Source organism: Scyliorhinus torazame, chromosome 4, assembly GCF_047496885.1.
Source record: "Scyliorhinus torazame isolate Kashiwa2021f chromosome 4, sScyTor2.1, whole genome shotgun sequence".
In the NCBI taxonomy this organism is placed as follows: domain Eukaryota; kingdom Metazoa; phylum Chordata; class Chondrichthyes; order Carcharhiniformes; family Scyliorhinidae; genus Scyliorhinus; species Scyliorhinus torazame.
In genome coordinates this window covers 28,500,226-28,514,803 of record NC_092710.1, presented here as the reverse complement: position 1 = coordinate 28,514,803, position 14,578 = coordinate 28,500,226, and the positions used below count along the sequence as shown (strand labels likewise).

General features: G+C 46.1%; 1 protein-coding gene across 1 annotated transcript in view; it reads right to left on the bottom strand.

Moving 5' to 3' along the window:
* LOC140411305 (GPI-linked NAD(P)(+)--arginine ADP-ribosyltransferase 1-like) overlaps nt 1-14,578 on the bottom strand; it is a 41,721-nt gene that overhangs the window by 13,459 nt on the left and 13,684 nt on the right. Inside the window, exons 3-4 of the mRNA XM_072500427.1 lie at nt 9,072-9,206; nt 8,187-8,249 (exon numbers count right to left, since the gene is read on the bottom strand). Of these exons, the coding sequence (XP_072356528.1) occupies nt 8,187-8,249; nt 9,072-9,206 (198 nt within the window). The remainder of the gene's footprint in view (nt 1-8,186; nt 8,250-9,071; nt 9,207-14,578) is intronic.

Below are 14,578 nucleotides of genomic sequence, written 5' to 3'. Positions count from 1 at the left end.
CAACCAGGATAGTCTCCTGCAATGTAAGGAGCCTGGACGGCCCGGTGAAAAGATCCAGAGCTTTTGCCCACCTGAGATGCCTGAGGGCTGACATAATCTGCCTAAAGTAAACACACCTGAGGAAAAAGGACAGACTTCTCGTATGGAAGGTCAGTGGGTCAGATGTCCAATTCGCGCAATGGGTCGAGGCCGAGTCTGATCAGCAGGCGGACGGGATTTACGGAGACTAAGACAGTGATGGACCCAGGGGGAACGGTATGTCGTAGTCAGTGGTGTCCTGGAAGGGGCACTGGGTGTACTGGTGAATGTGTACCCTCCCAACTGGGACGACACAGAATTTTTTAGAAGACCATGGTGGAAATCCCTCTCATTAACACACACCGCCTGATAATCGGGGGCGACTTTAACTGCACACGGGACACGCTCACTGGCTGATCGAGCCCGAGAGCGGGTGAAAAGACAGGCATGGCTAAGGAACTGTGGACACATGGGGATGGTGGACCCATGGAGGTTCCTACACACGGGAGGAAAGGAATTCTCATTCTTTTCACAAGTACAGAAGGTATACACCCATATCGACTTATTTGCAGTGGGTAAATCGGTGCTTCCAGGAATTTTATGAGCGGCATTCTGTCAGAATAAAATCAGAGGCCGTAGGCGACTACGTGAGTATAAACAACAATGGGGAGGTCTCAACATCTACGTTCTGGGAGGCACTGACGGTTATGACCAGACGGGAAAATATAGCCTTCAAGGCACGTAGAGACAGGGAAGGGAGGACGGCCATGCAGCAGCTGATTGACTCCACCTTGGAGGTCGACAGAAAGTACTCCGAGGCCCCAACGACAAGGTTGCTGGCAGAGAGGAAAAAGCTACAAATGGTTTTTAACCTACGATGCCGTAGCAAAGCAGTGCGTCAACTCCACCAGACACGGGAGAGGCCTTCTACGAACAAGGGTAAAAGGCTGGCCACCGACATGTTCACCAGCTGACAAAGCATCAGCAACGAGGGAAATCGCTCAGGTAAAGGATAGTAGAGGCACACTGGTAGCAGAACCAAAAGAGGTCAGCCAAGCCTTCGGGAACTTCTAAAGAGCGGTGTAAACTTCCGTGCCGTCCAACGGGGAAGTGGAGAGGAAACACTTCCGCGTTGCACTGGAAACATCAGTTGTGCAGGGGGACAGATGGTGGAAGCTGGAAGCACCAGGAGATCAGGAAGAAATCATAGACTGCAACAGCTCCATGCAGGCGGGAAAGGAGGCGTGACCGAACGGGTTCCCGGCCGTCTTCTACAAAAAATTCACGCCGGTTCCCGCCCCACATCTAAGGGATATGTTCACAGATTAGCTAGCCTGGGACACTTTGCCTCCGACGCTTGCACAGGCCACAATTTCATTTATATCCAAACAAGCCAAAGACCACACAGATTGAAAATCATAGAGACCCATTTCATTGCTAAACGTTGGCACGAAGGACGCAGCACGGTGTCGCAGTGGTTAGCACTGGGGCTACAGAACTGAGGACCTGGGTTCGAATCCCTGCCCTATGTCACTGTACGTGTGGAGTTTGCACATTCTCCCAGTGTCTGCGTGGGATTCACCCCCACAACCCAAAGATGTGCAGATTAGGTGGATTGGGCCCACTAAATTGCCCCTTAATTCGAAAAAACTAGTCATTTGGCCCGCTAAATTTCGATGAAAAAAATGTGGGCAAAATACTCGCAAAGTTCTTGACCAAAATGCTGGAGAGCTATGGACCGGAGCAAGTCGCTAAGACTGGATGGGCTTTGTCAAGTGTATGCAGCTCACTGCTGCCATCAAACACCTGATGAATATATTAGTGACCCATCCTGGAGAGATAGCACAGGAGGTGATCGTCTCCCTGGATGCAGAAAAGGGTGTTGACAAGGTCGAATAGAAGTGCTGCCTCGAGATATTGGAATGGTTTAGGCTAGGAGCAGGATTCTTCGCCTGGGTGGTTTTACTGTGCAATGCACCCAAGGCGAGCGTTCAAACTAGTGCCACCAGCTCTGAATACCTCCAGCAATGAAGAGGCACAAGTCAGGGATGTCCACTGTCCCCTCTCTAGTTCACACTAGTAATCAAATCCCTGGTGAAATCTCTGCGGGTTGCAAAAAGCTGGACGGGCATTCAAAGAGGAGACAGTGAACACAGAATCTCATTTTTTTTAGGATGACTGCTCCTATACGTCTCAAAGTCACAGAAACTTGTGAAAGCAATCATGCAGATCCTGAAAGTGTTTAGAAAGTTCTCAGGTAACTAGCTCAACTAGGGCAAGAGACAAGCATTACCAGTGAACCCAAACGGGGCAGGAAAAGAGCTGGACAAGCTTCAATTTAAAAAAAAATAGGTTCCGATACCTGGTGATCCAAACAGCCAGAGACGGTCACAGTTCCAGAATGGAACCTAACAAACCTGGCGGATGAAGTAAAAAAGGACCTGCAAATGTGGGATGTACTGGCAATCTCCCTGGTGGGGTGAGTGCAGCCGATCAAAATGAACGTGATACCGAGGTTCCCATTCCTGCTTAAACCAATGCCGATCATCATACCCAAGGCCTTCTACCAAACCGTAGACAGCTTAATTCTGGCGTTTGCGCGGGGTGGGGGGGGGGGGGGGGGTAAACATCCGACAGTCCCCAAACAAACACTGCAAAGGGGGAAACTGAAGGGATTCCGGGCACTTTCAAATCTGCAATACTACCACATTGCAGCAACAGTGGAAAGAGTGAGGGGATGGGTACACGAACACAACTCAGAGTAGGTGCAGAAAGTGGAGGCCTCGTGAGAAGAGACGAGCCTCCGGGCCCTACCCAGAGCAACATTTCCATCCCCATCGGCAAAATACACATCCAGCCCAGTGGTAGCAGTCGCACTGAAAACGTAGAACCAATTAACGGCTGACCACGATGTTCTCTTAGCCCCATCTGCAGAAATTACAGGTTCCCACCAGCCATGCTAAGCACAATCATGTAAAAAAATGTAGACAGGACGGGGGAACGCTGATAGTTAGGGACTTCTATATAGAAAATACAAAGAACAAAGAAATGTACAGCACAGGAGCAGGCCCTTCGGCCCTCCAAGCCCGTGCCGACCATGCTGCCCGACTAAACAACAATCTTCTACACTTCCTGGGTCCGTATCCTTCTATTCCCATCCTATTCATATATTTGTCAAGATGCCCCTTAAATGTTCCTATCGTCCCTGCTTCCACTACCTCCTCCGGTAGCGAGTTCCAGGCACCCACTACCCTCTGCGTAAAAAACTTGCCTCGTACATCTACTCTAAACCTTGCCCCTCTCACCTTAAACCTATGCCCCCTAGTAATTGACCCCTCTACCCTGGGGAATAGCCTCTGACTATCCACTCTGTCTATGCCCCTCATAATGTTGTATACCTCTATCAGGTCGCCCCTCAACCTCCTTCGTTCCAGTGAGAACAAACCGAGTTTATTCAATCGCTCCTCATAGCTTATGCCCTCCATACCAGGCAACATTCTGGTAAATCTCTTCTGCACCCTCTCTAAAGCCTCCACATCCTTCAGGTAGTGTGGCGACCAGAATTGAACACTATACTCCAAGTGTGGCCTAACTAATGTTCTATACAGCTGCAACATGACTTGCCAATTCTTATACTCAATGCCCCGGCCAATGAAGGAAAGCATGCCGTATGCCTCCTTGACTACCTTCTCCACCTGTGTTGCCCCTTTCATTGACCTGTGGACCTGTACTCCTAGATCTCTTTGACTTTCAATACTCTTGAGGGTTCTACCATCCACTGTATATTCCCTACCTGCATTAGACCTTCCAAAATGCATTACCTCACATTTGTCCAGATTAAACTCCATCTGCCATCTCTCCGCCCAAGTCTCCAGACAATCTAAGTCCATATAGACAACATCCACTGCCCTACCTGCATCAATCATCTTAGTGACCTCCTCGAAAAACTCTAACAAGTTAGTGAGACACGACCTCCCCTTCACAAAACCATGCTGTCTCTCACTAATACGTCCATTTGCTTCCAAATGGGAGTAGATCCTGTCTCGAAAATTCTCTCCAGTAATTTCCCTACCACTGAAGTAAGGCTCACCAGCCTGTAGTTCCCGGGATTATCCTTGCTATCCTTCTTAAACAAAGGAACAACATTGGCTATTCTCCAGTCCTCCGGGTCATCCCCTGAAGACAGCGAGGATCCAAAGATTTCTGTCAAGGCCTCCGCAATTTCCTCTCCAGCCTCCTTCAGTATTCTGGGGTAGATCCCATCAGGCCCTGGGGACTTATCTACCTTAATATTTTTTAAGACACCCAACACCTCGTCTTTTTGGATCACAATGTGACCCAGGCTATCTACACCCCCTTCTCCAGACTCAACATCTACCAATTCCTTCTCTTTGGTGAATACTGATGCAAAGTATTCATTTAGTACCTCGCCCATTTCCTCTGGCTCCACACATAGATTCCCTTGCCTATCCTTCAGTGGGCCAACCCTTTCCCTGGCTACCCTCTTGCTTTTTATGTACGTGTAAAAAGCCTTGGGATTTTCCTTAACCCTATTTTCCAATGACTTTTCGTGACCCCTTCTAGCCCTCCTGACTGTAGGATAGTATAGGAGAGAATAGTAACGCCGAACGAACTGGTGGAAGAATGGAAACCACCGAACGGACAGAAAATGAGTCACCCGCAAATAAAACACTTCCTCCGCAAAGAGGCTTTTGGCTACCCCAGGGCCCAGGATACCACACTATCAGAGGACCTGATGAACACAGAATTTAAGGAAGGGAGACTCTGCGGGAAATACATGGACAATGAGTGGACAGAGCCCGAATACCACAAGACGAGACCAAACGGAAAGAAATGGGGGGACGTACTGGGGACAAAAGTGGGTTGGGTACTCTGGAGTGAAGCATTGAGCAGGGCAAACTCCACCTTCTCCTGTGCAAGGCCCAGGCTCATGCAGATGAAAGTGGTGCAAAGAGCATACCTGACCAGAACCCGAATGAGCAGGTTCTTACCGCGGGGGTGGAGGGCAAATGTGAACGATGTCAGAGTGGCCCGGCCAACCAAACTCACATTTTCTGGGCTTGTTGGGTTTTGGGTAATCTTCTTTGAGTTAATGTCGAAGATTGTGGGAGTAAGGGTGAAGCCATGCGCAAATGTGTCAATCTTCTGGAATCTGTGTAGCCAGAGCTACACGTGGGGAAGAGGGCCAGTGCACTTACTTCCATAATCGCACGCTGGAGAATGCGGCTCGGCTGGCGGCCAGAGCACCACCCACACCTGCAGACTGGCTTGCAGAGTTATCAGAATATGTCCACCTGGAGAAGATCAAATACGCTATCCGAGAGTCGGAGGAAGGCTTCCTTACAGCATGGGGGCAATTTGTTGGTCTGTTTCAAAACATGTTCGAGGCAAGCAACAGCCAGTAGATAGGGAAAGCGGGATGTAAGAAAAATACAGAGAAACGTCAGGGGCGCGCTACACAGGGGGGGGGGAGAGAGAGAGAGAAGAGAGAGTTTGAGACGGTCAAAAGGAACAACGTTGAGGGAAGGGAAGGGGTACTCGACCATCCACGAGATGGATCACGACCGAAATTGACAGGGGGAGAGAAGAATAGGGGGATAAAAGGGGGCGAGGAGGACGGGGATCATCTGCCCACAACAAGCAGGGAGGGCATCAGTGGAGAGGGGGGCGAGGCAGGGGTGGTGGTGAGGAAGAGCGGCCGTGGGGGCGGTGGTAGGAGGATTGTCCACCGAGACAGACGGCGACAAACTGTACATAGAGAAACGTAAGAATGAAGCTGTACAATAAACGAAAACGGACGGCTATGTATATATAACAAAATCCAAATAAAAAGATTTTTAAAAAAACGATGGATCATTTGGTCATGATTTCGGTGTTGTATTTGAGAACAGTAAGAAGTCTTATAACACCAGGTTAAAGTCCAACAGGTTTGTTTCGATGTCACGAGCTTTCGGAGCGCTGCTCCTTCTTCAGGTGAATCCGAATAGCTCCGAAAGCTAGTGACATCGAAACAAACCTGTTGGACTTTAACCTGGTGTTGGAAGACGTCTTATTGTGCTCAACCCAGTCCAATGCCGGCATCTCCGCATCACCATAAGACCATAAGACATAGGAGTGGAAGTAAGGCCATTCAGCCCATCGAGTCCACTCCACCATTCAATCATGGCTGATTTCAGCTCCATTTACCCGCTCTCTCTCCATAGCCCTTAATTCCTCGAGAAATCAAGAATTTATCAACTTCTGTCTTAAAGACACTCAACGTCCCGGCCTCCATGGGGCAATGAATTCCACAGACCCACAACTCTCTGGCTGAAGAAATTTCTCCTCATCTCTGTTCTAAAGTGACTCCCTTTTATTCTAAGGCTGTGCCCCCGGGTGCTAGTCTCCCCTGCTAATGGAAACAACTTTCCTACATCCACCCTATCTAAGCCATTCATTATCTTGTAAGTTTCTATTAGATCTCCCCTCAACCTCCTAAACTCCAATGAATATAATCCCAGGATCCTCAGACGTTCATCGTATGTTAGGCCTACCATTCCTGGGATCATCCGTGTGAATCTCCGCTGGACCCGCTCCAGTGCCAGTATGTCCTTCCTGAGGTGTGGGGCCGAAAATTGCTCACAGTATTCTAAATGGGGCCTAACTAATGCTTTATAAAGCTTCAGAAGTACATCCCTGCTTTTATATTCCAAGCCTCTTGAGACCAATGACAACATTGCATTTGCTTTCTTAATTACGGACTCAACCTGCAAGTTTACCTTTAGAGAATCCTGGACTAGGACTCCCAAGTCCCTTTGCACTTCAGCATTATGAATTTTGTCACCGTTTAGAAAATAGTCCACGCCTCTATTCTTTTTTCCAAAGTGCAAGACCTCGCACGTGCCCACGTTGAATTTCATCAGCCATTTCTTGGACCACTCTCCTAAACTGTCTAAATCTTTATGCAGCCTCCCCACCTCCTCCATACTACCTGCCCCTCCACCTATCTTTGTATCATCGGCAAACTTAGCCGGAATGCCCTCAGTCCCGTCATCTAGATCATTAATATATAAAGAGAACAGCTGTGGCCCCAACACTGAACCCTGCGGGACACCACTCGTCACCGGTTGCCATTCCGAAAAAGAACATTTTATCCCAACTCTCTGCCTTCTGCCTGACAGCCAGTCGTCAATCCATGTTAGTACCTTGCCTCGAATACCATGGGCCCGTATTTTACTCAGCAGTCTCCCGTGAGGCACCTTATCAAAGGCCTTTTGGAAGTCAGGATAGATAACATCCAGTGGCTCTCCTTGGTCTAACCTATTTGTTATCTCTTTAAAGAACTCTAACAGGTTTGTCAGGCAAGACCTCCCCTTACTAAATCCATGCTGACTTGTCCTAATCCGACCCTGCACTTCCAAGAATTCAGAAATCTCATCCTTAACAATGGATTCTAGAATCTAGCCAACAACCGAGTTTAGGCTAATTGGCCTACAATTTTCCATCTTTTTCCTTGTTCCCTTCTTGAACAGGGGGGTTACAACAGGGATTTTCCAATCCTCTGGTACTTTCCCTGATTCCAGTGACTTTTGAAACATCATCACCAGCGCCTCCACGTATTTGAGAACATACTGGCCGGAGTTTGAGTGTGCGAATCTTATGAAAGAATAGTGAATACACATCAAGTCACTTTTTGGCTGCAAATGGCTTTGCGAAGTGTTTACTTTGTGGCCTTTTGCTCTATAAATGCAAGTCACAACTTCCTCTTTAACAGCAGCAGCTGTTCCAGTTAGCAAGGCGCTGTGGTTCAAATCAGTCATCGACAAACTAGAAGACTAAAAACTTCTAAGCACAAAGTGAAGCTTATGTCTCCATTTGTTTGGTTAGAATTACCACTTTATCTTTTTATTTAGAAGTTAATATTGGTTCTCCTTAACTGAACCCATCATCTTCCCACATCACATGTTGCTGATGCTGGTGTCGCATTTCTTTTAATCTTTAGAACACTCGCTTTCTCTGTGTACTTTGTCAGGTAAGAATTCTACAAGATAAACGTCTCAGCTTAGCTGCTGGCTTGTGGTCACATGCGGTTAGTCTGCAAAGCTCAGTGCCACAGGAAGCAGAGGGCGCTTCTTGAGCCAAAAACGTCAAGAAACAAAAAAGCTTACCGGATATCTGTTCAGTGCGGTGGTCTCTGCAAACATTAGTTGTAGACTCTGCTGAATACCAGACTGTAACAATAGAAAATCGGTTTAAGGTGCCATGGAACGCAACAAATCCAACCAGATTGTGGAACAGATGAATTTGTGTGTTAGCGTCCACTGACTTTCATGTTACAATGCAGCTCTCTCCCTCACCTTTTCGCTCACTGACACGCACCTACACACTCGCGCGCACACACAATCTAAAATCTGCAGCGTTGCAGAAGTCACAGGGAGCAGTGCAACTTGTGCTACTTCCGAAATGAAACAGATTGAGAAGCGTTAGCGGGCTTCAGTTTTCGACAGTTACTTTCAGTTCAGGGATACTCGTTATGCTTTCATCTCCGCCGCTCTGGCTGCTTCCCTCGTTCTTTTCCTGAATTAAATTTCACCCCGGATATTACGATTTTCAATTTATTTCCTCGTTCTCTTGATCTATTTTGCTTTCCGTTATTACGAATAACATCTTCCTTCCTTTATCCCCTGCACGCTCTTTCAGCGCAACTCGGATTTTTATCCCTCACTCTATTTCAACTCCGTCTATTTGCTCAATTCATTCTCTGATCTTTCTTTTCTATATTTTGCTCCATGTCTCTTTTTGAGTTTCTTCTAATTACCTCCCTCTTTACCCTCTCTCCATTTCTCTCTCGCGCCCTCCCCCCTCTCGCTTTCTTTCTCTCTTTTCATTCCATGCTCTCTCCTTTTTTATTTCTCAATCTCTGGGACTGTTTTGCTCACCCTCTCTTCGCCCCGCCGCCGATATATGCGGATTCTTGCATATTTCTTCTGCACCCGCTCTCCCTCCCGTCGCCAGTGTAAAACGTCAGGTCAAACACTCTCACACTAACGCACCTTTAAAGTTGGACATGTGGTGTCGTCAACAGATTTGTTCCTGGGTTCTGCTGAAGGTTTTCTGTGGTTGGGACCTTCGGAGATGTTAAGTGGCCAAGGCCGCTCTGGGAGATAACGATCAATGCGAGTTGAGGACTATAAAATAAATGCGTACAGAATAAAAACAAGTAAGACACTGTTACACACTATAGCGCAGAATCATTTTCAGATAATGATCCATACACACTACCTTGATAATACGACTTAGACGTACCTTCTGCTAACAACAAATATGTTGCCAATGTCACAGTTATTTACCGCAAGAATCCTTCAGTCAAATTCTAGCAGCAAGTGTTCAGCTTGATGAATATGGGGGGGGGGGGCAAAGTTTTCAAAACTCGCTGTGACCTCGGCCGTGAGGTGATTTAGAATCTCTCTCGGCCTTAATGATGTCCTTAAAATACCAGAACACGCTCTGACAGTAAAGGCACAACTCATTACATTTTTGGATTCCACGGAGTTTTTGCTTCCGACCATTCATGCAGCTTGTAACCATTTATAACAGACATCCCGAAGACAATTATGAATATTGGCGGCATAGTGGTTAGCAAGTGCCAGGTTCCATTACTGTCTTGGGTCCCTGTCTTTGCAGAGTCTGCACGTTCTTATTCTGTGTGCGCGGGTTTCCTCCTGGTGCTCCGGTTTCCTCCCGCAGTCCAAAGATGTGCAGTTGAGGTGGTTTGGCCATGCTAACGCCCTGAGGGCCCAAAACGTTAGGTGTGGTTGCTGGGTTACGGGGGTGGATGTAGGCTTCAGTAAGGCGACCTTTCCAAGGGCCGGTGCAGACTCAATGGGCCGAATGGCCTCCTTGTGCACTGTAAATTCTATGATTCTATGATTCTCTCCGCAAGTGAATGGTGATCTGAAATGAACTTGTCTCAATTACTAATGAGCTATGATTGAAAATAATATAGGATTCTTTTAAATAATTAGGAAATGCAACATGATATTTTAATTCATCCTGAGGAGAATTGATTGCAAAAGTATTGTGGATATGCTTGAGGTTTACAGGGCATTGATGAGATTATATTTGGAGAATAGGGCACCGTATTCGTCTCCTTATTTAAGAATGCATGGAAGAATAAAAACCGCTTTTTGTCACAAGTAGGCTTCAATGAAGTTAATGTGACAAGCCCCTCGGCGCCACATACCACGGCGGTTCGGGGAGGCCGGCATGGGAATAAACCAGCGCTGCTGCCTTGTTCTGCGTTACAAGCCAGCTGTTTAGCCCACTGTGCTAAACCAGCCCCTGGATGTGAATGTGACAGTAGCAGGCGAGTTTTGTTTACTCGACTCATACCAAGAGTGTGTGGGAAGATGCAGAGGTCAGATGTTCTTGTTCACTGGGAGAATTGATCGACACTTTAATGATCCCGAGGGGCACTTTTGCAGAGTCCACTTGGGGAGGATGATTACTCTTGCCGGAGAATCCGCAGCCAGGCGGTCAATGGTTAAAAAATAAGGGTTTGCTTACTCAGTGTGGCGCTGAAGAAAAATGATTCTCTCTCGGAGGGCATTGTGTCTCTAGAATTCACTTCCTCAAAGGGCAGTGGAAGAAAATACATTGAATATTCTGAAGGCGGAGCTAGGTAGATTTTTCCTTATCAAGGGGTGATAGTTTAGAGGGGAGTAAGGAATGTGTCGCTGAGGTTGCAATCAGATCAAGTATGATCTTCTTGAATTGCGGAGGAGGCTTGTGAGGCCGAATCTCTAATCGTTTTCCAGATTCGTACGTTTATATGTGAAGATGTATTGGCGTAATAATACGTTGGCACAGTGGTTAGCACTGCTCTCTCAAAGCGCCAGGGACCCGGGTTCAATTCCAGCTTTGGGTGGCTGTCGGTGTTGCCACTTCATGCCGTGTCTGTATGGGTTTCGTCAGGATGCTCCTGTTTGCCCCCACAGTCCAATATGTGGTTAGGTGGATTGATCGTGCTAAAATTCGCGTCCAGGGATGTACGGGTTGGGTTTGGTCACCGGGTTGCAGGGTAGAAAACTGTTCGCGTGCTCTATCAGAGGGTCGATGCAGACTGGATGGGCCGAATGACCTCCTTCTGCACTGTCGGGGCTCTATGATTCTATGAATCGAATTACGATCGGAAACTCTGCCTCTTTCCCCAAAACACGTACACATTAAACTAGGAACAATTCAGTGCCTCACTCATATACATCCATCCAATAAATTCATGGCTGATCTCCGTGTTATACAGATTTATTCACTACAAAAGAATACGTCTGTCTGTCGATGATTTATTCATCTCGGTTTGGAATTTTCAACTTGTCCCAGCCTCAACATCCATCTGTGGATAGCGTTATAGATTGCACCCGCAATTTATGTGAAATCTGTTCCTAGATGTCAACCTCAATAGATAGGATCTACCTTTAAGATTTTGACTGATATGGACTCCTACTCCAACTCACTGCATCCAATCTATCATCAAATTTGATTGTCTTATCCACTACACTCAATTATATCAACCTCTATCCTCTATCTTCCATGAAGATTCATATATTAACCCACAATAACATTTGATTTTCCTCTGTACACCCTCGAAGGCTAATACCTCCCTTCTGCATTGCGCTTTCCAGAACTGTCTGCACTGGTGTATATGTGGTTTAAGGAGAGCTATAATAGTTGCAACGCCGTTACCGTTGAGACGGATTTTCTTGCAAATAAATGAGAATTAACTAAGTAATGAGGTGCCGATTAGCTCAGCTGCTCAGACGGCCTGTGTATCAAAGCTGTGCCAATAGCAAGTTGTTTCCATCCCCCGCTGGGGTCCACTTCAGATCGAGTTCAAAATATAGCATGTTTCCCCAAGTTATGGTATCGTTCTTGTAAAACCTGTTTTACCCTGCTGATAAAAACGGTTTGGTAAGCTGCGGACAGGGACTCGATGGGACATTAATTTTATTTACCCATAATGTTTTAAAACTGCAGTGGAAATAGAGGAGTTTGTGACAACAGCAGGTCGATATTAAGAGAATTTATACTTAGGCGCTGGCATGAGAAAACCTGATTAAGTCAGCTAAGTACCAAGCTCATTGTTACTGTTTCAGTCAAGACTGACATTGCATGTTGTCAAATTGATCAGAGCCGACGTGGAAAGTCACAGAAATGGAGACTCTGACTTTACTTGCAGGATCAATTTGTGAATTATTCTGCAAAAGTGTCATTCAAACGATAGTGTGTAAAATCGCCTGCTGTGGCTATGCTCTATCAAAAAGGTTTGAGGAATGTGTTCATTAATAAAACAACTTTTTTACGGGGCTGCATGTTCCATTGTCTGACGCGGCCATGTCTGCCTTCCAGCCCTCTGATGATGCGGCAGAGGCCATGCGTCGTCGTGGCGTGTGATGTAATTTATCCGCTTTGATACCATTGCTTGAAATGGTACAATGTGTCATTCTTCTCGAATCCTGAAACAAAATTTTCACCAATAAGGAAGGCACCTTGAATCATTTCAGAACCCGAACGTCAGAGTTAAGAAATGAGTTGAATCGGACACACCAACATTCTCCCCGGTTTTGTATTCTGGCTTCTTTGAGGTTAACGATGACAGGATAGGAATATGCGTTGCAAATTTAAAACAGAGATGAGGAGAAACTATATCTCCCAAATGGCCGTAAATTTGTTGAATACGCTACCGCAGCGTTCGGTGGATGCTTGGACAATGTGTACATTTAAGGAGGAATTAGGCAGCTTTTGAAGTAGTAATGGGTTTAAGGTTTACCGAAAACGGACATGACGATAGAGCTGAGGCCATGATTAGATCAGCTATGATCGTGCTGGAGATACTAAATTGACGACTGCTGCTCCTGATTCTTATGTTCGAAGAAATAACTATTCTGCCGAATTTCACCTTCCAGGTCTTGGTCTGTAGCCCCATAGGTAACAGAACTTAAAGCACAAATCTGGTGTTCTTTGTAAAGAAGGGGATTTCTTGATAAATAAGGGGATCGGGGGTTATGGAGAGAAGGCAGGAGAATGGGGATGAGGAACATGTCAACCATGATTGAGTGGTGGAGCAGTCTCGATGGGCCGAATGCTCCAATTCTGCTAATTTTTCTTATGGTCTTATGACTTTACTTGAATCTTTGGAATAATATTTCGGACGTGACAAATTGCTCCCTGTGGTTTGTGCGCTTGAAACCATAATTCGCTTTGCGAATTGACAGGTATTAGAAACGAGAAATTTAGCAGCTTCCCCGATCAAACATTTTTGGACCCAAGGTGGATGGCTTTGCTGTTTCCCAGACTGCACTCCATTTGCCATTGCTTTACTAGTTGACGTAATCTAGCAGTGTCTATGCGCGAATGCTTGCATCCATTTTTGCAACCTATTTCTAGTTGTGCGTCCAATGATGGGGGTACGTTAAAAACCAGCAAATGACCGCCGAAGGATTAATTAAAAGGTGGAAATATATAGAATATGTGCTTTAATTAGCAAAGAAGATAACGGCATATATTAAGACGTTTTGCGGATGTATAAAAGTAGCTGCACTAACCGTTACGGAGTTGCGACGGGTGGTAGCATGAATCGCCATGGAAACGGGCATAAGTGTAGAATCGCATCTATTGAGTCCGGCTTCCCAGTGAGGGCATAATTTCGATAAGAGAAGTAAAGAATTTGCAAAGTGAGGGAATTAACTTAATTGTTATCAGTAGAGAACCGAAGCACTGGGGGAAACTCAAGGGATTAAAATCTGGCCAATCCCCAAGACCTGATACTCGACTGCCTGGAGTTGTCAGAGTGATCGCTGAATAAATAGTGAATGCACTTGCTTCGATTTCCCCAAATTCTCTAGATTCTGCAACAGCTCCAAGAGATTGAAAGTTAGCACATGCAACACAGGTATTCAAGAAAAACTGGAAATAATAGAACAATACGCTTTTCCTTAGTCATTGCGCCAGAAGTTAAATCTGTTCTTTGGAAAGTCTTGCCAATGCGCTCCGAAACACATTGAATGATTAGAATAAGTAAACATACGCCGGCGAAAACAAAATCCTGTTTTTGACGAATTCATTGGGATTTCGGTGAAACCAAATGGTGGAAAAAGTGCCTGGTGAATGTGTAACCAGGGGTCACAGTTTTAGCAGTTGTCCCATCAATTAGGACTGAGCTGGAGAGAATCATGCTCATCAAAGGGCTATGAATCATTGAAATTCTGCGGAGAAGTTTAGGGGTGCACATTACTGGATGTGTTAAAGATAGGCAGAGTTGTGGCTTCCAGTGGAGAATAAGAGATGAGCAACTGTCGGTAACGTAGAGTTGAAGTTCGAAATCAGAAAGGAAAGCCCCTGCCGGCGGGTAGGACGGTAGAATTCCGCCCAATGTCGCAGATGACTGCATTTTCCAGTGTTCTATTTGTTAAATCCGATTCACTTGTTCAACTAAGGCAAGGCCGTCAGCAAAGTTGAACATACGGCTACTTATTTATTCATTGATAAGTACAATAGAAAAGGA